Genomic DNA, 26351 nt, shown 5'->3' on the forward strand with positions numbered 1-26351 from the left:
AGGTGGCAGGTGCTTTGCAAGGTAATGGTAGACGCCTCACCCATCTTCTCATGTCTCCCTCCCACTGGGAGAAAGAAAATTGCATTGAACTGACTACTAAAAACCCTGGATTTCAGTCTCAGCTCTGCCTGTACATCCCTGGGCCTCAGTCTCCCCTCATACAAGCAGGAGTTTGAACATCTTGATTTCTGAAGTCCCTTCCAGCTCAAGGATCCCAAAACTCTACTCCTTTCCTCCTCATCATCCTCCTCCTCTTCCTCCTCCTCCTCCATCTTCTATTGCTCCTCTGAGGGTAGGGAGGTTGTGTGTGTGCATGTGTGTGCTTGCGTGTACATGTTTGTGTGTGCGTGTGTGTGCGTGTGCGTGTGGTGGTAGCAGGGGAGGGGAGGGAAGGAGTCCTGCAGGGGTGAGGTGGCAGTTAGGAGAGAAGGTGGGAGGACCTTACGTGCCAGCAGGGCTCAGAGCTTTCTCAACAGCTAATGGAGCTTGGGGCTGTTTAATCATTAAAGGAAAGCAATGAAGCCAGGAACACCTCAAAGTCCAGCCTGCTGGTGACTGACACTAACAGATGAGCAGGGAGCCGGCAGCAATGGGGCCTGTAGCCTCTGGGAACGGGGTCAGGACTGAGACAGCTCTGCGCTCGGTGCTGGGCTCTGCAGTCGGCCTGCACGCCTATGACATTGTGGTAGTGGTCATCTACTTCGTCTTCGTCCTCGCCGTGGGGATTTGGGTGAGTAGACCCTGAGACTGGGGCTGGCAGGGGGCCAGAAGCAGCCTCTCGTCCTGGGCTGAGCTGTGGAGCTGGAGCCCGGGTGGACAGAAGGAAGCAGATCACAGAACCACAGGGACGAGATGGAAAGGCCTTCAGGAATCATGCTCCCCACGCCCTTCCTTTGATAGAAGAGCAGACAGGCCCGGAGAGGGCTGTGTCCAGCCTGAGGTCACAGGGTGGGCCCTGGGCAGGCCAGGCCTGGAGCCCCCAGGTCCTGCCACCTTCAGCCCCACCCATCCCAGGGCTCCCCGAGCCTTACTCCTGCCCTCTCCCCCACCACAAGACCCCCAGCCCTGCAAATGCTGCCCCTGACCCTACACCCATCCGCACTAGTTAGTGTCTTGGCCCCTGAGTGGTGCTTTCTAAAGGAGCCGGGGCTCGCGTGCGCTCAGGGCAGGGCGCCAGGCACAGTCCAAGCTCCTTCCATTCTCCACTGTTCACAGGAGCCTCGGTGCCATGGGCAGGCACCAGGCTTTGAGGTCTGAGGGCCCTGAGTTCAGATCTCAGCCCCAACAGTTAAAGCCATGTGGCCCTGGGGACATAGGAAGCCTCTCTGAGCCTCAGTTTTCTCAGGTGACAATGAGAGCAAGGACCACACTGTGGCACTGCTGTGCTCGTTCAGCACAGGACACACTGAAGCACCTGGCACCGTGCCTGGGGCACAACTGTCAGGCTGTGAATGACGGCTATTATCACCCCAGCATTCTGCAGAAGGGCCAGCACCTTTAGACTCGGCAGACACCATGACCTGGGTCCCAGCTGGTCACGTCCTAGGCTGTGGCAAGGTCAGGAATCTTCTCAGTTTCCTCCTCTGTAAAGGGCGGTGAACAGTTCCTGCCTCCCAGGGCTGGTGTGAGGAAGAAATGGGCAAACACATGATCACTGGCTCCCGGACGTGGCCAGCCGCGGAAAGTGCCAGCTCCTCTGTGACTTGGGACAAGCTGCTCCCTGTACTGGACCTCCTCTTCCTCATCTGCAAAATGAATGTGTTTTCCTCATATGGCCTCCGAGAGCATCAGAGGTGACACTGGAACGTTCAAGCAAGAGCTTAACAAGCACAGGCTCAGCACTCCCTGATGACTGATTCCCCCAGAAAAAGGCAGGGACCTCCTGGCTTCAGCCTCTGGAGAACTGTTTCACAGTTAGCCTTCCCCACCCACTGCCCTGCCCTCTCCCCGTGTCCCCAGAGAATGTTCCAGCAGGCCTCACACTGATCATCCACTGGTGCAGGACACAGGTTTCTTCCAGGGTCCTGGATGGGGCTCAGTGGTATGGTCTGACTTCAGACCAGGTCAAAGGAAGCCCAAAACAGAGCCCCTAAACGGCAGCCCCTCTGTCCTCCCGGCCTCCATGGAGGGGAGGGAGGTCAGCTTGGGGAGAGGGCAGCTCCTCCACGCTGAGAAGGAGATTCCAAATCATCTCCAGAAAGCACACTGTGGAGGAAGGAAGGACAGGGACCAGAGTCCCTATGACAGTGGTCTCACACACTTGATGTCTCCATCTGCTTTGCTCTTCACACCGGCACTGGGAGATGAGCTTCGAGGCTCACAGAGAGGAAGTGACTCTCCCAAAGCCGCATGGCTTAAAAATGGCGACACCAACGGCCCTCAGGCAGCACTGTCCTGCCTCAGTTCTCACCCCCTGGGCCCCCCGACGTCTGCACCGAGGGGCAGGGAATCTGGGGTGGAGGGCAGGGGTTGGAGAGAGGCTCGGGAATCCTCATCTCATCCATTCCCTTTCCAGTCGTCCATCCGTGCCAGCCGAGGGACCATTGGTGGCTATTTCCTGGCAGGCAGGTCCATGAGCTGGTGGCCGGTGAGTTAACCTTCCTCCCCCTCATGCGAGGCTCCCAGCCCTCCTCCCTCCCCATCCAGGGCCTGGTCTCATCCCCTCCTGCCTGGACCGGGCAACGGCCTCCCCATTGGGTTCTCCTGACTCCTCTCTCCTGCCCGATCCACTCACGACCCGAGAGGCCTTGTGGACACACACTTCAGACAAGTGTCCCCAGGTGTGGGCCCCACGCCCGGCACTGGACCTGCAGAGATGGGTCAGAAATGTCCCTGTCCCAGAGAAGCTCAGAGTGGAGCAGGGAAGACTCGCAAATAGCCTGCTGGATGCTGAGCTAGCGGAAAGCACAGGGCTCGTGCGAGCTTGGAGGGAGCCCCCAGCCCCAGACAGCGGGGTGGGGTGGGGTGGGGTGGGGTCAGGGAAGGTTTTCTTGGGAGGGTGACACATAAGCTTAATGCTGAAGAGCAGTTAAGTGAGGGGAGCCACAGAGGTTAAGTCCCAGCAACCTCAAGGAATTGACCCTCAAACCCTTGTGAACCCCAATTTCTCCTATGATGTCACCCACTTTTCTATCGGTCCTCAAAACCAACTTCCTCCTTCTGGAACGGGATGGAGGGAGGAAACCCTGCCCCGAGTAGAGTCATCAGGACCCGTGGTAGCCGAGCAGCCCACACACCCAGACGCGCAAGCTCACACACAACGTGTGCACACACACTCATGCGCACGCATGCACACACTCTCACACTGGTGCGCTCACACACATATCCACACGCATTTACACTCACACATTCTCACGCACCCCACCAGCCACCTCCCACCTCTCCCCACCCTTCTCCCGGTTCTCCCCGCCTTCCCCGCTCCGCTGGGCACGGATTCTCCTAAGAGCAGAGGAAGCCCAGGGGGCCGCCAGGGCTCTCTGGGAGGTTTGGGGATCTGGAATAGGAAGAAGTAGGGGCCGGAGCTCTCGTGCCGTCCAGCGTGACGGTGTCCCCAGGGATGTGGGGCCCTGAGGGCCTGGCAGCTCAGGAATAGTGTCGGGGTCACTGACACCACCAGCCACCCCCTGTCAGATGAAAGAAAAACCCTTGAAAACGGTTCTGCTCAGCCAGGGTCGTCAAATCACAGACTTGGAAATGGGCGAGGGGAGGAGAAATAACAGTACAGAAAGTTCCTCTGGTCACTTCAGGAGAGCCCGGGGCCCTGCTGGCTGGCCGCTCACCCTGCAGGAACAGAGCTCGGGGCCCCTGCTGGCGTGACGAAAGCTGAGGCTTACCAGCAGGAGGACGGCCCTGGCAGATGCTCCCAAGTTCCCGCTGTGCCCTACACATGAGTGTGTGCGTGCGAGTGTGTGCGTGTGACTGATATGTGAGTGCATGTGTGTGAGAGCGTGTTTGAGTGTGTCTGTGTGTGTAAATGTGTGTGAGTGTATGTGTGACTGTATGAGTGTGCATGTGTGTGTGTGTGTATGTGTGAACATGTGTGTGATGAACATGTCTGAATGTGTGTGGCTGTACATGTGCACGTGTGAGTGTGTGTGTGCACTGTGTGAGTATGCATGTGTGAGTGTGTGTGCATGTGTGTGGGTGTGCACGTGTGAGTGTGCGTGTGCACTGTGTGAGTATGCATGTGTGAGTGTGTGTGCATGTGTGTAGTGTGTGTGTGCACATGTCAGAGTGGTGGCAGCTCCAGGGCCTCAGCAAGGTCAGCCACTCGCTAGCTCTGTGCCTTTGCACTGCTCGCCGTCTCTTCTCTGAATGTCTCAATACTTTTCCTTTCTCCTCACTTTGCATCTCATGGCACCTCTAGAAGGACAGGAAGCTGGGAGGAGGTGAGTCCCACATTTTACCCCTGAAGAAGCAGAGGCTTGAGAGAGAAAGTGATTTTGTTGAGGTGACACAGGGTACAAAACTGGAGCTTAGCTCTTCTCCCCAGTTCTGTCCAAAAGGTCTCCCCAGGCCTCCTCCCAGGCCCCAGAGCCCCACCCTCCGCCCCCTCCCCTCCCACCAAGGACCCCGTGTAGTAACAGGAGACAACAGGGCCGGGTGGGTGTAGGTGCCCAGCACCATCGGTGTTGTGGTACCACAGCCAGACAGCCAGGGTCACCTGTCAGTTCTGGGCTTGGGCAAACCACTCCCTACGCCTGGCCTGGCCCTGGAGCCTTCGGCTTCCTGCTCCCTCACGCTGGGGCTTCCCTCTCCCCACTCCGCCACTTACTCGCTGGGTGACCTGGAGCTGGTGACTCCATCTTTCCTAACATTAGTTTCTTCCTCTGTAAATTGGGAAGACTAATACGGTCCCCCATCCCTCCCTCCAGATTTCTGTGGAAACATATTGATAAGTGCATATAAAGTGAGTAGCGCAGTGCCTGGCATACAGTGGGTACCTAATAAATGTGAGCTCCATGCCTCCTCTTCCTCGCTCATGGTCCTGACCCCAGATCAATTCAGATTAGCCCTGACTCTTGAACCTTGACTCCACTTGTGCCTTGCAGATTGGAGCATCTCTGATGTCCAGCAATGTGGGCAGTGGCTTATTCATCGGCCTGGCTGGGACAGGGGCTGCCGGAGGCCTTGCCGTGGGTGGCTTCGAGTGGAACGTAAGGAAGCCAGTCTGGCTGCTCCAGGATACCGGGGGTCTCACCCCCCCCACCTACCCCTGGCCTTAGTGCTGAGAGGAGCCTTAGGGTTGTTTGGGAGGCTGCATGGTGAATGGAGAACCCATTTTACAGATGAGGAAACCAAGGCCTGGAGGACGCAGAGGGACTCATCCCAGGTCACACAGAAAAACTGGGATCAGGTCCCAGGTCCCACTTTCCCCCCTGCTCAGGGCCCCCCCTCACAGCACAGAGCTGCCTCTGGGTAGGAGGCTGCCCTCTGTCTGCGTCTAGGACCTGGAAACCTCTTCTCCCCACTGTCCCAGGCAACCTGGCTGCTCGTGGCCCTGGGCTGGGTCTTCGTCCCCGTGTACATCGCAGCCGGTGTGGTCACCATGCCGCAGTACCTGAAGAAGCGATTCGGGGGCCAGAGGATCCAGGTGTACATGTCTGTCCTGTCTCTTATCCTCTACATCTTCACCAAGATATCGGTGGGTACCGCTCGGATGTGGCTGTCGTGGGGTTCTGACCACGCTCATTAGGGAGCTGCGGAACACATCGCCGCGGGCTTGCTGCGGAGGGGAGGCCGACAGTCACAGGCTGGGAAGGACGGAAGGAGGGAAGAATAGAAGGAAGGGTGCGGGGAAGGAAGGAACGGAGGGAAGGAAGGAGGGACACACGGACCCTCAGTGTCTGCCCCCCCCCCCAGCACTGAGGTAATCACAGACGAATGTTAAATGTTTGTTGAGTGAACGACAGTCCCAAATTCAAAGAACTCACAATCCAGAGTTTATTCATTCATTCGTTCATTCATTTATGTTTTCATTAATTGATTCTTCATTCAGCAACTGTGCATTGATTGCCGAGAATGTTGGGGTTAGAAAGATCCTTATTCTTCCCCGATTGACCTAAACTCGGAAAGCAAACCTAGACAAGTCGATGACTTGCCCAGGTCCACGCAGGCGACCGGCACTGGGACTGGAACCACAGTTCCGACCCCATGACCCAGCCCAAGCTCCCTCCACCCCGTCATGCTGTAGGCCCTGTGACAGGTTCGTAAAGCAATCACGGGATGGAATCGACACACTAAAGGGAACAGAATCCTCCAGTCGCCAGTTGCCAGGTCCAGGGCTGTAAACCTCGAAGGCCCTTGTTTCCCCAGTGCTTGGGAACAACCTAAGTCAGTTCAGGCAGCGGCCGAGCCCCCACCTCCTCTAGCAAATTCACGCCATGGATGACCCAGGACCCGTGTTATCCGTGCGAGGGCTCCTGGCATTAGGTCAGCTGTGAGCGGTTAGCGAGCCCCTGGGTTCCTCCTCTCTCTTCCCAAATGGCCCCTTCTTCTCCAGCCCCGGCTCCTCCCTCCACTTTCCCCGTCTTCCTCTCCCTTCCTCACTGCCCCCTTCGTCCAACAGACTAGCTATCTGTTAAACTGTTGTCAGTTTCAAAGCTTCATGCTTTAAAGTCTCCACAGCTCCCCAACATCTGTCCTCAGAGCCGCCCGTAAGGCTCATCTCCATCGTGGGCTGAGGCTGAGTGTACCTGGTGCTGCTGAGTGGGCAGGTGACGTGCCCCCCGTGGCCTCACTGAGGGTCTCAGGCAGCCTGGACTCAGGGGTCCCGGCTCTCTGCAGACTGACATCTTCTCTGGAGCCCTCTTCATCCAGATGGCCCTGGGCTGGAATCTCTACCTCTCCACGGGGATCCTGCTGGTGGTGACCGCTGTCTACACTATCGCGGGTAGGCCCGGGAGTCACGTCGGGGTGTAGGGACTGGCAGAGACACAGAGAAAACCGACCTTGAGAAACAGGGCCAGGCAGAGATGGGAAGGAGAGATGCTGGGAGATGCTAAAAGACCGACTGCTCAGAGGCAGGGTGGAGACCGGGACTGTCACCTGGGCCAGAGTCACAAACCGCCTCCTCCAGTTTCCTCCAAAGCACCTGGCGCAGGGCCAGGCGCCCCGGGAGACGGTGCAGGGCAGGCTTACGAGTGTTAAGTTGGCCTCGGAAGACGGGGGCATTCAGGTGGGCGTGGAGAGGAGAAGGAGGGAGTGCTCCTGGGGGAGCGACCAGGCAAGGAACGGACCGGGACATTGACAACACAGAGCTGCGGCGTGACGGCCGCAGTCAGACGCACCAGCCACAGGAAGAGCAGGCCTGAGCGGCTCCGACTGTGACCAGCCTGCATCCTGCCAGGCTGGAGGGGGCGCACGAGGTGTGGGGTGTGTTTCCTGGTCTCCCCAGTGTGGCCGAGCACAGGGTGGGCACCCAGAGAGGAGCCCCCATTGGTGCTGACTGATGGGCCCTCTGCTTGGGTCCCCAGGGGGCCTCACGGCCGTGATCTACACAGATGCTCTGCAGACGGTGATCATGGTGGGCGGAGCCCTGGTCCTCATGTTTCTAGGTAAGGAAGAGGTGCCAATATGCCCCACCATCACCCCTAAATTTCTCCCTGATCTCTGACCTATGTCACCTCTGTGGCTTGACTGGGACTTTCCAGAGCAGAGAGCCATGTCCCTGCTCCAGGCTGGGGCTCCCAAAGGCAGGATTCTCTCCACTGCAACCAGGGGCCTTGAACCCAAGCCCCAGCTCCCTCCCCATGACAGACTCAGTGGGGTCTCAGGGCATCTTCACGCACTGTGTCTCTCCCCACAGGCTTTCAGGAGGTGGGCTGGTACCCAGGCCTGGAGCAGCGGTATAGGCATGCCATCCCTAATGCCACAGTCCCCAACACCACCTGCCACCTCCCGCAGCCTGATGCCTTCCACATGCTTCGGGACCCTGTGAGCGGGGACATCCCTTGGCCAGGTCTCATTTTCGGGCTCACAGTGCTGGCCACATGGTGCTGGTGCACAGACCAGGTAATGCCCCCAGCCAGGTGTGGCCTCACCTGCCAGGAATGGGGTGGCTTCCTGCAGATAAAGCAGGTGTGGATGCAGGGAGGGCTGGACCTCATGCTGGGACTGGAGTGGGGGCACAGCCAGTGACCAGCGTCAGGGCTCACTGTGGCTGAGCTAGCCCCTCCACTGCTGCTGTTTCAGGTCATCGTGCAGAGGTCTCTCTCTGCCAAGAGTCTGTCCCATGCCAAGGGAGGCTCGGTGCTGGGGGGCTACCTGAAGATCCTCCCCATGTTCTTCATTGTCATGCCTGGCATGATCAGCCGCGCCCTGTTCCCAGGTAAGGGTGAGGCTTGCTCTTTGGGCGTTGGGATGTGGGAATTGTGAGGGGTATGCAGAGAAGGTGCCCCTGGGAAATGCTGGACCGGGGCAGGGGTTGGCAAGCTTTATCTGTTGAAAACACGTAGTAATCAAGACCAGCCTGGGCAACAGAGCAAGGCCTTGTCTCTATTTTTAAAAAATTAACAAATTAGCCAGGTGTGGTTGTGCACACCTGTAGTCCCAGCTACTCAGGAAGCTGAGGCAGGAGGGCCCCTTAAGCTTGGGAGTTCGAGGCTACAGTGAGCTACGATTTGCACCACGGCACTCCAGCTTGGGCGAGAGAGTAAGACCCCCACCTATAAACAAACAAACAAAAAAACATAGTAAGTATTTTAGGCTTTTTGGGACCAACATATAATGAGTACAATAAGAAGAAATTTGTATCTCAATGCCATTTTTAAATCCTGCTTCTCCTTCATATGGGAAAAACAATTAAGGCATTCTTGGCACCTTCCGAAGATTTGCCTTTATCAAGACATAAGGCCTAAAACCCAAAGGAGACTATCGAGACGATCGAGCTTTGCAGGGTAGTGTATGGGCAAGAAGTTTAGAGGGACCCAGACACCATCTGCCCCTGGACCTTCTAGACCCTGCCAGAGATTCCAGTGAACACCTTGCTATGGTGTCGGAAAGCAAACATTGGGCCTTCCCGAGAAGACACAGGGTCACACGGCTCTAACTGCCATCACTTCTTCTACAGATGAGGTAGGCTGCGTGGACCCCGACATCTGCCAAAGGATCTGCGGGGCCCGAGTGGGGTGTTCCAACATTGCCTACCCCAAGCTGGTCATGGCTCTCATGCCCGTTGGTGAGTCCCGGCCCCCCACCCCCATTCCCACCTTGCCTCCTCCAGTCCCCGCTGCCCAGAAGGGATGGCACTAAAATGGATGGGAAGAGGGAAGAAAAATATTCACCTCTGCACCCTTCCCCCCAACACACACACATACACACACACAACCACACTTGCACAAGTGTGTGGAAGGCACCTTCTCTGTGCATTAGTCCTGGAGATGCAGAGTTAAAAGGCAGGCCCTGCTCTCAGGCTTCATGCAGTCTCCAGGGTCCCTGGACTCACCAGGGGCACACAGTACAGTGTGACCATCAGTGGGGGCTAAGGGAGCCCTAAGGAGGCACCTGACCCAGTCTAGGGGATATCGGGAAGGCCTCCCAGAGGGCAGGAGCCTCTGAGGCTGACAGAGCTGGAGGGGGACGGGGAACATGCTGGAGGTGAGAAGCTGCACAAGCAAAGGCCTGGGGGGAGAAAGGGCATGAAGTCTGAGCTGAAGGCAGCCCAGTGTGGGTGAAGATGCAAGGAGGAACGCAGACAACCTTCCTGCAGAGGATTTCAGGGCCATGCCTTGCTCTGGTGCATGGCCCTTACTCTGAAGACAGCGGAGGGCACCGGGGGGTTGAGGCTACAGAGTGAGTGATTGTATCTGCACCTTACCAGGGCCAGTCCGCAGGGATGACTCGGCAGGCTTAGGGGGAGGCAGGAGACAACCAGTGAGGTATTAGCTGTGGTCCAGGTAAGTGACGACAGTGGCTTGGACCAAGTCAGCGGCTTTAGAGATGGAGAAACAGGAGTTAAAGATGTTTGGGAGGTAGAATTGGCAGGACTTGATTGCTGATCGTATTTGGGGGACAAGAAAGACAGAGAAATCAAAGATGACTCCCAGGTCTCAGTCTTTAGAAGGTGGGTTTACAATGATACTGAGGCTGGAGCAGGCTTATGGAGGGCAGGGGGTGAGTGGCGTTATCCAGCCCCCGGGCAGAATGAGGAACGAGTCAAAGCAGTAGAGGAGATGGCGGAGGCCCAGCTAGGACAGGGCAGCCACTGAGGGGCTGGTGGGGGACAGCCGAGGAAGGGGTCTGAGCTAGCTCTGAATGGGTCTAGGAAGAAATTATTAACCAAAGAGGGAAACAAGGCCCCAGGGAAGATGGTATCCAAGTTTGGAAGACTTGAGTCCAAGGCACCTGTGAGGGAGACATCCAGGAGTGGTTAGAGAACGGATTTGGGGAAAAGAGGGCTGGAGTGGGAACAGAGCTGGGAGTCCTCTTCCCAGGATGAGCAGTCATATTTCTAGAAACTTGGTCATTAGAGTCAGAAAGACTTCACACATCAGCGGGTCCTGTCTTCCCTGCCCAGGTGGAAAAATATGCCCAGGAGATATAAGGAACTAGTCCAGATTGTACACACAGCTAGTTGCTTGCAGAGCCAGAAACAAGCCCAGGGCTTCTGCCTCCCAGGCTGGGGCTGTAGCCCAACACCACAATGTCAGTGAAGAAGGGACAAAACACTGAAAAACACTCAATTATCAACCATCACCTTCCTCTTCTCCCCCTGGGACCCACTAACCCAGTGTCTGTGAGCCGTGAGCCCTAAACTGAGACGTGGAAGCTGCAGGTACCTCCTAGATCACCTAGTCTCATGGCCTTAATGGTAGAGATGAGGAAACCGAGGCTTGGGGAGGGCACATGGGTCCCCAGGGCCACAGAGCAAGGCAGGGGCAGGGCCTGGCCAGAGCCCACCTCCCGCTCTGAGGGTCTCCTGGATTCCGTAGGTGCTGGATGGAAGCCTCACCCAGCGCCTTCCCCATCCCGCCCCCACCCCACTCCCCACTCTGCCAGCCGGTCCCAAGGGCCAGCGTCCACTCGCCCGGTCTCTCCCCAGGTCTGCGGGGCCTGATGATCGCCACGATCATGGCCGCCCTCATGAGCTCACTCACCTCCATCTTCAACAGCAGCAGCACCCTGTTCGCCATCGACGTGTGGCAGCGCTTCCGCAGCCAGGCAACTGAGCAGGAGCTGATGGTGGTGGGCAGGTGTGCCGGCCCCTCCTCCGCCTGTCCTCAGGAGGCGCCCCTCCCCTTCCCCCTGCCCCTGCCCCTCCCCCTCCCCCTCCCCTGCCCCTGCCCCTCCCCCTCCCCCTCCCCTGCCCCTCTTCTTCCCCACCCTTCCTCTCCCCTTTGTCCCCTCCTTTACCCTCCCCCTGCCCGGGATTACCCTGGGCGGATGTGGCTGGGTGTGGCCTGGCAGTCCGGGCACTGGGCTCTAAGTCCTTCCCCAGCTCTGGATGACCCCTCCAGAATAATGGGGACAAAAATCTCTTTCCTGCCTGTTGAACTTTGTCTTAGAATTGAGCCACAGGGTAAGCGAGGGATGACAAAAGCACTTAAGAAATGAGAGGTGAACTATGAATATATAAGTGGGAGGAGAGTTAGCCAACAGCTCACCCCAAGCTCTTCTGGACCAACTCTGGCTGTTAGTCCCAAATGACAGAAATGCTATTAATTTAATCCCTCAGACTCGCCCTGAACATCCGTGTGCTGGGGTCCTGCCCTCGGGGTGCTCACAGTTTGAGGAGAGGTTGGGAACACAGGTAGTACAATGAGTTACCTGGGTCCGTGGAGATAGTCACGGGAAGGCTGTGCCTAAATGGTGCAGAGCCTTGAACACCACGCTAAATGTTTTAAACTTTGTCTTGTAGGTATCAGTTTTATCTTTTAAAAAATATAACTGGGTGACTAATTTTTCTTGTTCCACACAGGCTAGGGATTTTTAGGGTACATAGGATTAAGGGGCCCTTTTTGAAATCTTTGCTTTATGCTTTAAGGCTCCCCAGCTCAGGTTTCTGGACTAAAGTGCTTATTCTCCCCTTTGGTCGGTAGGTACCTGAGTTTAGGCATCTGTCTTTGCACTCACCGTTCTCTCCACCAGGCTGCCCTTGCGCACGCGGCCTCACGGGCTCCTACTGCCCGCTCCTCCGTGCACTCCTCACCGGAGGCACAGGCGCTGACCACCGCTGGGGACAGTTGGGCAAAGAGGAGAGTGATGAGCAGCAGGGAGGCCACCTGGGTAGCTGCTGCTCTGGTGGGGCCTGAGAGAGGAAAAATGGGAGGGAGAGGAGAGGTGCCCAGAAACATTTCCAAAGACGGGTCCCTTATCTCTGCACAGTAACTGTCTGGTTTTGCTGCAGCTTGTTTACCAATCAGTGGGGTTTAGGCGCCATCTGCTGGCCTTATGCATTACTGCATCCAACACATCCAAGAAAAGTTTTTCATCAACTTGTTCACACACCTGCAAAATCATACATCCAGAACGCTTTGGGGGCATAAGCCTGAGCCAGGATCAGTTGATGCGGAGTCAGAAGAAGAAAATGGGGTTCTTCTCTAACTCAGTGCCAATGTAAGGGAGAAAAGATCAGAGCCTGGAGAAGGGAGAAATTCCTGCACAGGGTGGGATGGAAAAGAAGAGGAAAACATCTCCAGCAGAGACCAGAGGCCTTTTACTGGGCTGAGTGGTGGGGTGGTGGAAGGTATGGATTCCTTCTTGAACAGCAGGTGGATGACATGACCTCGAAGGTATCTGATATGTAAATGCCAAGGTTTTAGGGTTACGGGTTTCTCGGATTCTGAAATTCTGGGACTTTGACAGTCTAAATTTCTGAATCTTAGTATTTGGGATTCCAACCTGCTAACCTCTGATTCTGTGACCATGCACCCTCCCCACCCTCACCTCCTGGTTCCTGTGCATCACCTTCACCCCACCCCACACCACGCCCACCTGAGTGCACCTCACAGTGCCCTGTGCTCTCCCTGGCAGAGTGTTCGTGGTGTTCCTGGTTGTCATCAGCATCCTCTGGATCCCCATCATCCAAAGCTCCAACAGTGGGCAGCTCTTCGACTACATCCAGTCTGTTACGAGCTACCTGGCCCCGCCCATCACCGCCCTCTTCCTGCTGGCCATCTTCTGCAAGAGGGTCACAGAGCCTGTGAGTGTGGCGCACTGTCTGCCTCTCCATACAGCAGAGGGGCTGGAGACATGGTCTGTCAATCACCTGGTCTCTGTGACCTTGGGCAAGCCCACTGCCCCTCCAGGCTTCCATCCCCCTGCCCACAGTATTAGGTCTAGATTCATTCATTCATTCAACAGTTACCAATCCTATTACGGCGGCTCCAGGGCTGCGATGGTTTACAAGGCTCATGTAGGTCTGCCATCCTGGGCAGGCAGGGAGAAGAGAGCTTTACATAAGAACTAATAATAAAGTATGATGGCTGCTGCAAGAGTAAAAAGCACAGGCGCCTAACCTGTGGGCTCCCAGGAGGGGGTCAGGGAAGACTTCTTGGAAGTGACATCTGAGCTGAGACATGAAGGATTAATGGGAGGGGAAAGAGTGTTCCAGACACGAGTAGTAATGAGTGAAAGTGCAAGACAGACTGGAAGCTCTCTAGGGTCTGCTCCAGCTCTAACAGCTGGGGCTTCTATATGTGAGCAAAACAACGGCAATGACAAGGATGATGACAAAGTGTGAACTTACAGGCCTGCCTGCACACGCATCATTCATGTAACAGCACTGGAACCTGACAGAAGTGTGGGAGGAAGCTAGAGGTACCTGGACTGGAACCCTGGTCACTCCCAGGACAGCCTAGAAGAGACAGGCCCAAATTGGCTGCTGGCTGTTCCTTGGAAAGTTAGGGACGTCATAGACACAAGTCCACAAGAACAATGTGAGAGCTCAAGGTCACGCCAAGCTGTCACAGAAACCCCTCCCTTGATGGAGCATCTAAGCCAGGTGGCTACGTCTGCAGAGGTGTCATCTTCTCGCTGATAACCATGCCAGACAGCAGGGCCCAGCTGAATTCTGGGTGTTTCTGCTCATTCTAGAATTTTTGAAATATGGATCAGTAACTCATTTCTGAAAATAGGTCATCTGACTCTTGCATATTGGGAACAGGTACAAGTTAAGGGGCCAAATAAAGAAATAAAGAAGGAAGGTACCAGAGCCTTTCTTTAAAAAAAAAAAAAAAAAAAAAAGGCAACAAAAGGAAATCTTTATTCTGATTTCTGATCCCTGCTTATTACAAAATCCTACTCCATTCTAGTTGAATATTAAGCCTCTATTACTTAGTACTTATTAATTTCTCTTACCATGACACATGAGAAAACTCTGAGTCTGCAAGGTCAAGCTATTGGTTCCGAGTCATTCCAAAATGGAGCCAGGGTTCCAATCCTAGCCCGTCCGACGCTGGGGCCCATACCCTTTTCAGTGCACGGCTCTGCCTGCCTGTAAGTCATGACAGAGTCTCAGCATTAATGGGGAACTCACTAAGATGGGCTTGCCAAAGTCTGTAATAAACCAGTGGGGGAGGTACTTGGGGGCAGAATGGCTTTTAGCTTCCTAGGGTCTCCCACCCGGGTCTCATCCCTGCGGGTGTCTGCCCTCTCTCCACAGGGAGCCTTCTGGGGCCTCATATCTGGCCTGGGCGTGGGGCTTCTGCGCATGATCCTGGAGTTCTCATACCCAGCCCCAGCCTGCGGGGAGGTGGACCTGCGGCCGGCTGTGCTGAAGGACTTCCACTACCTGTACTTTGCGCTCCTTCTCTGTGGGCTCACGGCCATCGTCATCGTCACTGTCAGCCTCTGTACAACCCCCATCCCTGAGGAGAAGGCAAGTGTTGTGCTCACACTGCCCCCCCCCCCCAGAAATGGTATTCCTTCCCCCCAATGCCTATAATTCCATCACTGAGTTTTACTCTGTTGGACTGTGGTCTCCTCTGTGGCCATACAGATGTCCGTGGGAGGGGGAACTCATTGGGCCACGAATTCCCAAGTGAAAAGTAATTGATTCAATTCAAAAATTACTCAGCGAGTACCTGCTCTGTGCTAGGCACAGTGCTGGGGTTACAAAGATGGCTGGTCCCTGCCAGTGACTATCTGCAAGGGGGAACAGGTGACAGTGACACACACTGTCACTATACAAAGAGAAAGTGCATGAGGACCAAGCACAGGAGAGGCAGTTATCGCCTGGGGGACCCGGGCAGGTACACTGACAAGGGCACTTTGAGTTGGACCTTGAAGAATGAATAGAGAATTTTTGAATGGTCAAGAAACATGTCCATGAGAAAAGAAACAGTTTACTAGGCGAAGAGCTCAATTGGAAATCCTCACTTCTCCAGAGCTGACTGACTGAACAGCCCTGGAACATCGATGCCCAATCTTTTGAAGGCTTTTTTCCCTTAGAGCCTGTATTAGTTTGGTAGGGCTACCAGAACGAAGTCCCGCAGACCGGGTGACTTAAACAGCACAGCTTCGTTGTCTCACAGTTCCAGAGGCTGGAAGTCCGAGATCAAGGTGTCAGATCAATGTGGCTGGTTTCTTCTGAGGCCTCTCTCTGTGGCTTGTAGGTGGCCATCTTCTCCTGTGTGTCTTCACGTGGTCTTCTCCTAAGCCTGCCTGTGACCTAATCTCCTCTTCTTTTAAGGATATCAGTCATATTGGATTAGGGTCCCCCTTAATGACCTCATGTAACCTTAATTGTGTCTTTAAAGACCCCATCTGCAAATATAGTCACACTCTGAGGTACTAGGGGTTAGGATTTCAACATATGAATTTGAGGGGTGCAAAATCCAGCCCATAACACAGCCCAGGCCAGAAGTCAGTCCCTGAAACATGCAGTGGACATCACAAATAATACTCCATATGTGGGTGGTGCTTCAGAGTTTGCAGAACAATTTAGTTTCACTGATTCCTACACACAAGCAGGGCATTCCCAGTAAAGCCAAGAGAGGCGACTCCCCCAGCGGCTCACTCCAGAAACAGCCTCCGCCTGCCGAATCTTCACCACCACCTCCATCGTCTGCTTCCTCACTCCTCATCCTTCCTGATTTAAAATCCTTCCCTGAATGCCGTTCTGCTCTAGTTCCTGCTGCCTCCCTCTGCTGCCCTCAACAACAAACTTTTGCAGAAAATGGTCCCTACCCCCAGCCTCCACCTCCCAGCTGCTACAGTCTGCCTGCTGTCCCCACTGACTCCCACTGACTCCCCACTGAAATCACTCTCACCGGAGGTCACTGATAACATCTTGTTGCTAAAAACAACAGTTGAATTCCGAGGAGAACTGGGCTCTACTGACCACTTCCTGCACCCCGAAGACCTCTCTTCTGTTCATTTCCATGAAATATTTCCCTCCTGTTTTTTTCCTACCCTTCTGATCACTTTCTTGATTTCTTCATGGGCTTTTCTTCCTGGCCCTTAAATATAAGTGTTTCTTAGGAACCCATCTATCTGTGTTCTATAACGCATCTCAACTTACAATGTCCCTGTGCTATGAATTCACAACTTTCTATATCAAGATGACACTCAATTCTCTATCTCCAGCCAAAACCCCTCTCCAAAGATTCAAACCCCAAAATCCAACTTCCTCCTGGTGACATGAAGAGACACAGTCCATACGCTATGGTGACAAGGAGCGTAAGCCTAAAGGAAGACTTACCGGGAGATACTTACAAGCAAGGAAGCCGCCCAGGCCCTCATGATCCCATGGAGAGGCAGGCTGGGGCCCAGCACAGCTGGACACGCAGTGGCAGGCAAGAGGCTGGGAGCAGGGCGGGGGGAGCTGGCTTGACGTGCAATGAAGAGCTTCATGGCTGGGAGGACAGCCTTGCCTGAAAGGAGACAGAGCAGAGCTCAGGGAGTGGTGAGTCCAGCACCACCGACATCAGCCTGAGAACTTGCTGTATTTTAGTCTACTGAGCCACAGAAAAGGAGAAGGGGGAAAGCCACCAGGGCCGTGCAGGGTACATAAGGTCTGTTCCTCCTGCCCTGGATGTCTCCGCTGGGAGGTCCTACAGGCTCTTGAAGCTCATCACCGTATTTGTGTGTGGGCACGTCCTCTCTCCACCCCCCACCCCACCTGCACCAAACCCACTCCTGTCCTGTGTCCTTTCTAGGAGGGGCATCGCTACCTGTCTGTTCATCCAGTCCAAGGCAGGGGTCCAAGAGCTGTATTAGTCTCGTCCCTCACCCTCCACTGGCTCACTCACTCGGTCCCTGCGTCCTGCAGATTTTACCTCCTTCACATCCCACGGGACTGCCCTCTCCTACCCATGACCTCGGGGCTCTGGATTTCTCCCTTTGCTTTTGCAGCAGCCTCCAGGCTGGCCCCCTTCAGTTCACTCCAAGGGATCTTAGAAAATCTCAGAACTTGTAGTCTCTTCCCTTTGCCTAAAGTCTGCAGTGACTCCCCTACAAGGTTACCTACAGGGCTTTTATTCTTTTAAGCATCAACTCCTCAGCCTGACCTTTGAAGTCTTTGTTATCGGGCTCCTGCCTCCCCATCCAGCCTTGCCTGTGAGATCTGCGAGGCCAAGGCCCTGACTTGGGTCTGTATTCCAGCACCCAGCACAAGCCTGGCACAGAGCAGGCGCCCAGAGAGTGCTGTCAGGCTGAGCTCCGGGGCTGGCTCCCAGCCTTGGCCTTGGTCCTCATGCTCCCTGCTGTTGCTCTGACCACCGTCCATGAGTGGGGTCCTCTCTTCTACAGCAGGGCTTCTCTCCAAGGCAACTGACTCCAGCCAGCGGCTTCTCTCCCTCCAGCTCACTCGCCTGACGTGGTGGACGCGGAACTGCCCCCTCCCTGAGCGGGAGAAGGAGGCCCAGGAGAGCACATGGGAGCCACGGGAGAGGCCAGCCGGGGAGCGCCCCACAGCAGGGGGAGCGGCAGAGAACTCCAGCCAGGGCCAGGGGCAGCCTGGAGGTAGGCTGGGCAGGCTGGGGGTGCCCCGCACAGAGGAGCAGTGGGGACAGACCCCACGTCACCGGCAGCCACTGGGGATGGGGGGGCCTCTGATGTAGCCCAGTAAATACTACCCTCCCTTCCTTCCCACATGGCTATTGAACTATTTGAAAAATAAGACAATGAGTAAGGCAGGTGGGGGCCAAAATATTGCCTTCATTACTGATAAAGTGAAGGCGGAAAGAGCTGATTTGCATCTATGGGGAGTGCACTTCCTAAAACTGAACCCCAGGGTAGGCAGAGGCACCATCCAGGCACCCACAGATTTGATGGAGGGCACAGCCTACCCACTGTGAATGGAGGAGGGGCTGAGTCAAGCATGCCCTCTTTATCCTTCCAGAATCTTCCAGCAGGAAGTCCTTTCAGCTCCCTGGGCTGAATGAGTACAAGGGCAGAAACTCAAAGAGGGTTACTCCTAAGGAGTTCCCCCCACGTGGAAGGAAACATCAGACATGACAAAGAAACACCCTTCTGCCCAGTCCCCATCGCCACCTTTCTTTATTACTCATTCGTTTTCCCCTGGGCTCAACAATTCTGCCTGTAGTCACGCAGAAGCACGGGTATCCCTCATGCACACAGCATCTAAAGTTGCAAATTATTATAAGACATGATGTACCTGTTTTAGACATAATGCAGCTATAACTTTCCTGCAGTGAGATTAAATAATGTCAAAATATTCTAATGACAGGCTGAAAGCATTATAAAGATGTTTCTAGTTATAAAATTCCCAAAGAAAAAATTAAAACCCCAAAAGTTAAATCAGTTTGCAAGTTAAAGTTCAAAATCAATTTCTCTTGCCCTTGTGAACTAAAATTTTCAAGGACATTTAAGTCCTTAATTTATTTTCTGCCTCAGTTAAAGGGGGTCTCTGTATCTGGATGGAGCTGGGGTCCCTTCGGTAGCTGCTCTCTCTCACTGGCTCGGGCGTAGCTCCTCCAGGGCCTCAGAAAATGTCTTAGTTCTACCCCGGTCTCTGTGTGCCAAACTCTCGATGATTCCAGTGAGATAAGAGCATAGACAAGATTATCAGACATCACTTGCTGCACGCCACAGCTGGCAGTTCTCGTGCCTTGCCCGGGTTTCAGGGGCCCTGTGCTTTCCCTGAGGACTGAGAAGGCTCCCACCTTTCTTGAGGCCCTTCTCCTTTGCTTAAAGCCCTGATTCTAGAGAAACAGTCACTGTCCTAGAGTTAGTGACACCATGAGCTCCAGAATCCCACCAAGGCCTCAGGCTCAAAGCTTCTTGCCCACGCGACGGCTGTGAAAAGCCAACAGACCACTGCAGAAAGCTTTCCACAGGAACAGGTAAACTCCCACAATCAAACCCAGGTAGGCTTACTTCAGGAAGCACTACCAGAGTCACCAGCCCTGGTGTTCTCTAATTAGTTCAGGTGTATTTTGCTTTGTAAAATGTACCTCCTTGTGTCTTTTTTAAGCATTGTGGTCCATGCACCAGATGTTGGGGTCTCAAAACTGCTGCCCCCCATAATTAATTATAAGGACTGGGCCCTGGGCCCTGTAAAACTCATGGCATGGGAGAAAGTAACCTGAGAACATGAGCTCTTCATAGGTGAGGCCGCTACCAAGACAGACAGGAAGGGGAAGGGGAAAGCTGCAAAGGTACCTCCCCAAAGGGAATGAGGACAGGAGCAGCTTGTACCTTCCCACGCTGAACACCAGAAGTAGACAGACAAATGCAGAGTTATGCAGACAAACCCACTCCCTCCGGCCCCCACGCCCAGGGCAGAGCCATCTCTGGAGCAGCAGAGAGGAATGGCTGCTCCCTGGGGACAACGTGCTCCCAAAGGACGAAAAGGAGGCACTAAGTGAGCCACGAAGACAGATGAGACACATCCACCCCTCCCAGACACAAAAGCTCCTTCTCTGCCAAAAGAAACAAACACCACGAATGGGGAAGAAGAAAGCTCCTCTCGCAAGGCCTGCAGGCAGATGTAGGCCAGGCAGGATAATTTTGAGTCCTGAAAAAATGAAGGTTAAAAATACTTAAAGGGCATCTAGACCTAAAGAAGCATATACAATCAGGTTTTACGTAGGTTTACGAGTTACGGTGCACCACTTAATGACTGCTTGGTGACGAGGGCTCCCTGGGCGCGTGATCTCACACGGGAAGCCCTGTGCATCCTCTGCCTCAGAGGGTCGCCATGAGAGTCAAAGGTGAGAATGTTTGGACCAGCTTGTAAAATGAGAAAGCGCAGTACGAACACAATGCTGGATTTGTGTTTTCTTCATGCAGCTCTGCGGCTATGCGACCTTAGAGAAGCCTCTCCCCTTTCTAAGCCTTATTTCTCCTCCGTACAAAGAGGGACCAGACCAGACGGTGTCCAGGGCCTCGCATCTCTGACGCTCTGTGGTCTCGTTGTGCTTAGCGAGTACCACGCTCCAAAGCCAGCAAGATGATAAACATTCATTCCCAGGGCCTTCTTTTCAATCTCAAGGAGTGACATTTTTTGTAAATATTAATTTTATTTTTAATATGCTATCTGCTAATTTTAAAAACTTCAAAAATATTTACTTTGTTATTTATTTTAAGCTATTTTTAGTGAATTGTGCTACCTTTTAACCTCAGAGCAGGCCCTTTGCCCACACTGGGGGCCCGTGTCTGCCTGGGCTCGGTCTAATGCACATTTAGAACATCATATGCCAGAGAACCAGAACCTCTCCCGCCGCCTCGGTGCTGGTAATTTTTAAAGTGCTGTCAAATCTCCATTCTCATGTGATGCCCAAAACAACCCAGAGAAGAACAGGGCATATGTCATCGACCCATGTGAGACAGAGAGAACCCGCAGGTCAGGGAAGCCAAGTGGTTTGCATGTGGCCTGCGGGCAGCTGAGGCAGAGCTGGCCCTGGAACAAGTCCCTGGCCTGCCGCCCAGTGCCCTCCCAACTGCAGGTGCAGCAGCCTGGTTCAAACGCTCCCTCCTTCCTGGGGGAGATGTGCTCCTTCCCTCCGTCCTCGTCCTCGTTCAGGACCTGTGCTTTGGGATGAATTGCATTATCCTCCCTCCGTAGCCTACCACGCCCTGCAACAGTGGGAAGCTTCTGCTGAGTGACTGCTTGGACCCTGCAGCCAGGCTCAGAGCTCAGTCCAGAATCTCACCGCGGCACCCAGTCTGCCGTCTGCAGAAAGGGCCAAGTTGGTGGCTTCACCCCTCCCCTGCTTTCTGTGCACCCCATTCCTTTCTTTGACTTCTCATCATCTCTCTCCCTCCCCTGCTCTCCCACCACGTTCTCCAACCGTTCCTCGCCTCTCCCCTCCTGCTCTCCTTCCCCGTCTGTTTTTGTCCCTTCAGCCCCACGCAGGTCCTGGGGAAAGCTGCTCTGGGGCTGGTTCTGTGGGCTGTCCGGGGCCCGGGAGCAGGCCCTGAGCCCGGGAGAGAAGGCCGCGCTGGAGAAGAGGCTGACGAGCATCGAGGAGGAGCCGCTCTGGAGAAGCGTCTGCAACGTCAACGCCGTCCTCCTGCTGGCGATCAACGTCTTCCTCTGGGGCTATTTTGCATGACTCTGCAGACCTGGCTTCAGCACAGACAGATTAAACACAGCCCGACCCGCCAGCCACAGAGACAGGCTCTTCTCCCATCTTGCTGTCTAAACTGGAGACCAAAGAGCTAAGACCGCAAGGTGCCCTGAAGAGCATCCAGTCCAACCTGCCGGCGTGACAAGTGGAGTCATGGAGGCCCAGCGAGAGCACAGTGTTTGCTCAGGGCCACCCAGCAGGACTCACGTGGGTCTTCCCACTCCACACCCTTTCCAGTACGCTGCCTTACATTCCTGCCTCAAAAACACGCTTCCACCCTCTTCTTGGGTCTATTAAGGAACCTTCACTGCATGTGTGTGACTCACGGTAGGAATGTGGAGGATACAAAAAAGGGGTAGCAAGAAATTTGCAAGAACCCAAGTGCACCTTTGCTCCCCCATAGCCCCTCTCCCCCTCCCACTTCTAGTTCCCCTCTGTCTCCCCCTCTCTATTCTCAACCCCCAGTGATCTATTTGCAGCGTGAATCTAGCCAGGAGGGCCCTGTATTTCCATGGGGGCTCCACAGTGGTGGCCACTGTCCTAAGCACTATTCAAATTCCGCCTCTTTCTACTCCCCCATCCAAATATACGCAAAGTCTCCATGGCCTTGAGTTCAGTCAGAGATGTGACTTGTTGAAAACAAGAGGAATCAAGACATGCTGCTCTGTACTTCCGGGCGAGCCCTGCAAGGACAGCCCCGGGACCCACTTTACCTGGGTCTGTGTCCCTGTCCCTTTGCGTGCCACGCATCTGCCTGCCCTGGAATACACCGTGAAGCTGCCTAAGTGTCCCTTCTCCAGGAAACCGCTCTGATGCTCCAAACTGGGTCAAAATCCCACTCCTGCCCCCACAACACTTGGACCTGCTTCTGCCCCTGCACTGATTACACCATGGTGTTGTCTCCCCTCCTAGACAGAGCAGGGACCAAGGGCCCTGTCCCAAGTGACTTTGTACCCCAACAATAACAGGCGTTCAATAAATGTATATTGAATTAATAAGTTCCCCAAGGTCCTGGTGGGCTTTGTGCTGGGGCGGGCTGGGCAGGACTCGGGGAGTCCTGTGGTGAGAGGAGTGTCCTTAAGTTCAAGTTCCAACGACAGCTCTCAGGTATCTCGGATGAGAGCCCAGCCCAGCCCACTGCACAGCATGGGGTGAGAGAGAGACACAATAAAATTCCATCTCTCTGAGGTGGAAATATATCTGAGTCTGTGAATACCTCCTGTCGGTGCTGCCTGCAAACTTCTGTGTCCACTGCCCTTCCGACCTCATTCGTGTGTCACCTCAGGTGGCTCTGCCATCTCTGTTGTTCCCCATGGATCCTTATTGAAAACTCAGCCCGTCCCCCGATTTTTCCCCAAATCACTCACACACGTATTTGTGGGCAGCAGATTATACTGAAGATTTGAGGAAAGAACTTTAAGCCACAAGAGCATAATCTAAAGTTGAGTTTATTATCAGAACTCCTCAGCAGCCTGCTACGAGACTTCTCAGAGGTCTTCTCCTCCGCCTCCTGCCTCCCGCTTCCCGCCCGGCCCTCAGTCCCTCGCTCTCAGCAGGTGTGAGAGAAGTCTCTCCACTCAAACACTGCTGGCCTTCCTCCCCAGTTTAGTCCTCGTTACTACGCTGAGCCTCCACTGGGCTCCAGACCTCTCGTCTGACCCAAAGATGCAGTTGAACACAGTAGGACTGCATGAAGGGTGGCCACTCGCTGTCCCCACCATGATCTCACCACAGCCACCTGCATCCCAGAGCAGACGAGCCCCTAACACCCAACATACAGTGTCATGGTGCCCTGACTTTACCTTCAAAGCAGGCGCCAGTGTATGCTGCTACATTTACATAATTACTTCATTAATATGCATCACTTCCCCTAGACGGTGAGCTCCCCGCTGAATCCCATCACCTAGAAAGATATCTGGCACATGGTGGGTGCTACAAATCTGTGCTGTAGGAATAAGTGAAAGGATGAGTGAGTGAAAGTGCATCCCTGGCAGAGGAACCCAAATATTAAAAACACAAAGGTGGGAAAAACCATGACACAACCCGAAACAAAAATAGTTTAAAGTGTCTGGAGTGGAGTGTACACATGGGTGGGATCACTACTAGTCCTTACGGTTTTTCGTGCAAGTAAGCAGAAGGTGCCCTTCCTTCTTGGCAGCTGCAGTTCCTCGCTATGGGGCTGCAGGCTTGTCTCAGCCCCCACACACCCCTGTGGGCAGGGCGCCACCTGCACATCCATGAGTGGGAGCCCTGCGTGCTGGGGAATGGCTGCTGCGGTGACTCGGGGGTAAAGCAGGTGTTAGGGTTTCCATCTAAACTTGGGACTTCATCCTCTCTTTCCTGGATCATTCAACAGCCCCTTAACTTTTATCCCTGTTCCCAGTCTCTCCTCTTCCAATTCATCCTATGCCCTATGGCAAGAATGATCTCTCTAAAGAGCAAATCCTGTATTCTATCTATATTATTAAGACTCTCTATAGGAAGCGTTTTCTAACTTGGCATTAGACCCCACAAAAACTGCCAGAAATATCCCCAGGGTTCAGTCCTTGGGCCTGCTTCTCGAGGATGTTCTACAGTGGTTCAGAGCAGAGGCATGAAAGACTGATCTTCCTAGTTCTGCCATTTGCTAACTGCATGATATTGGGAAAGTTGCTTAACTTCTCTTCCACAAAATGGAGATGGTAATTGCAGCTACATCACGTGGTTGTTGAGAGGATTCAATGAATTAATTCAAATAAAATACTTAAAACAGTTCCTGGCACATAACTAAAGCACTTAATAAACATGGGCTGTTATTACTACAATTAGTAGCAGGTGAGATGAACACGGAAGGAGGCATGACATGACGTAGTAAGATTATTTTAGAACTAGCACAACATGCTGTCAGAGCAAAGAGCAGGGAGCAATTAATTGTACCAGGGCAGTCGGGAAAGGGCGTAACAGAACAGTGAACAATGGAGCAGGACTTTGGAGGATCAATGGGAGTTTCCCAGAAGTTACACAAGGACAGCATGTGCACAAGTGTTAAGGTACAGAAGTGCATAATGGGTTCCCATAAAATAGGGATACTATTAACTCACTTGCAAAAATCAACCCTATATAATTAATTTCCCCTATAAATCATGTTTTGTTTTAGCCTCTTGGCTCTAAGCTGAGCTGTGAGGTTTGCTGACAAGGGACAGGAGAGAATGGGCGTTGGACCATTGCAGGGGCAGTTGTCAGTGCCCGGCTCGCCAGTCCAGTTTGCTGTGACTTCCTGCTGAAAACCCCTGCAACTCTCTGCTGAGAGCTTTCTTTGGCTGCAGGAAAATGCTCTGCACCCTGCATAGAGCAGGTCGGAAGTGCTGGGAGTTAATGCATTTGGAGCAGCCCTGGATTAATGACAAGCGAGAGTTGGTGGATAAACACAGCCAGGTCCTTGCCCTCAAGTGGGACAACTCAGAGGCTTGTTCTAAACTATCTCGTAGAGGTTCTCAGGGGGACTGAGTCCCAGCTGCCCACAGTATTAATATGACCATGAACATACCCTGCATAGCTCCCTTCCCTTTCAAATAAACTACTGGTCTCATGTTCTGCTCCTGGGAAACCAACCTAATACAGTCTTTTAGCAAGAACAGGCTTTGAACTTGGGCTTTGTGGAATGGGAAAAGGGCACAGCCTAGGCTATAGACATGGAAGCTTCCCCACAGGGAGAGAAGCTCTCCTGTCTACCATCGAGTCTTAGCCCTGCTGCCGGCCATGTGAAGTGGGCGCTGGAGGTTTCCAGGCAGCAGAAACAGCACATGCTAAGAGATCTCTGAGGTCTCCTCCAGTTTTGAGGTTTTTCTCTCATTTTGTTACTACACAGGCCAGGCCCTGTTCTGGCACTGGGGGTACTGGTATCCAGGCTTGGTGCCTTCTTAACTCCCCAACTAGACTGAGTTCTCTGAGGACCAGCATGTTTCTCCTTTAACTGTTACAATGGAGGAAAGGAAAGAACCCTAAGCTGGGCGCCAGGAGACCTGCGTTCCATTCCCAGAGCCCGGCTCCAAGGGCTGACTGTTCATAGGATGGAGAGGTTGTGAGCGGGAGGAGGCTCCGAGGCAAACAACCAGTTGGTGCAGTGCAGGGAGCGCATAGGTCAGGGTCAGTCCCAGAAGGGACCTCAGTGGCCAGTTCATTAAATCTCCACATGTCATGGAAAGAGAAATGAGCCTTCTGGATGGGCTGGGACTTGCTTAAGGTCATACAAGGAGTCAGCAACAATTACCTGGGCTCTCCAAGACGCAAAGTGCATCAGAGGCAGTGGCAAGGGAGGCGTGACGCAGGAGGGGTGGAAGGGAGGCAGACATGCTGAGCCCGCGGTCGCCCCCAGGCCTCGGGCAGGTCTGCTGCAGGCACAGAAGTCACAGGCACATGTACGGCCTCGCCAGCGTGCCTGCCACACTCTCGCCATTTGCAGGGGCCTCCAAGGTCCTCTCGTCCAGCCCTCCTTCCCCTATCCCACGCCACTGTCCACGTGGCTCCCTTTGCCTGGAACACTCACCCCGACTTCCTTCCCCACACCTCCTATGTCCTACTGGTCTCAGGAATCATTTCTTCCTACTCCCTTTTCCTGATGCCTCCACACACACCTAAGTCGGTTTTGTGTCCTTCCTCTGAGACTCCACAGGATCCTGTGCTTCTCTACCAAAGCAAGTTTCGTGCTAGTGTTATAATTGCTTTCATATACTCTTTGCCATGGACTGGTGTTCTTTGAAGTTAGGCAACGTGCTTATCCAGAGACTGCACGGTGCTAGGGCACTTAGCAAGCGCTTGGCAAATATCCAATGAATAAGTGAATGAATGCATGTCAGATTTACTCCACAGTATTTTGACTGTGTTACTTCCCTAGTT

The 26351-nt window shown here is 53.9% G+C and overlaps 1 protein-coding gene across 5 annotated transcripts; it reads left to right on the top strand.

The window, feature by feature from the left end:
- Nucleotides 1-547: 547 nt before the first annotated feature.
- SLC5A9 (solute carrier family 5 member 9) lies at nt 548-22429 on the top strand. Of its 5 annotated transcripts, XM_069479947.1 has the most exons (15): nt 548-730; nt 2516-2587; nt 5052-5156; nt 5289-5363; nt 5480-5644; nt 6787-6892; nt 7476-7556; nt 7808-8013; nt 8194-8329; nt 9071-9178; nt 11042-11192; nt 12973-13141; nt 14603-14818; nt 17745-17904; nt 21253-22429. In XM_069479947.1, the coding sequence occupies exons 1-15, from the start codon at nt 569-571 to the stop codon at nt 21459-21461; spliced, it is 2121 nt and encodes a 706-aa protein (XP_069336048.1). In that variant the 5' UTR covers nt 548-568; the 3' UTR covers nt 21462-22429. The 5 variants fall into 5 exon arrangements, with proteins under 5 accessions (XP_069336048.1, XP_069336049.1, XP_069336050.1 ...); XM_069479948.1 differs by lacking the exon at nt 5289-5363; XM_069479949.1 differs by lacking the exon at nt 5289-5363 and having other exon boundaries at nt 577-730; nt 7503-7556.
- The last annotated feature ends 3922 nt before the right edge of the window (nt 22430-26351 follow it).

The sequence above is a fragment of the Eulemur rufifrons genome, chromosome 8, assembly GCF_041146395.1.
Source record: "Eulemur rufifrons isolate Redbay chromosome 8, OSU_ERuf_1, whole genome shotgun sequence".
NCBI lineage: Eukaryota > Metazoa > Chordata > Mammalia > Primates > Lemuridae > Eulemur > Eulemur rufifrons.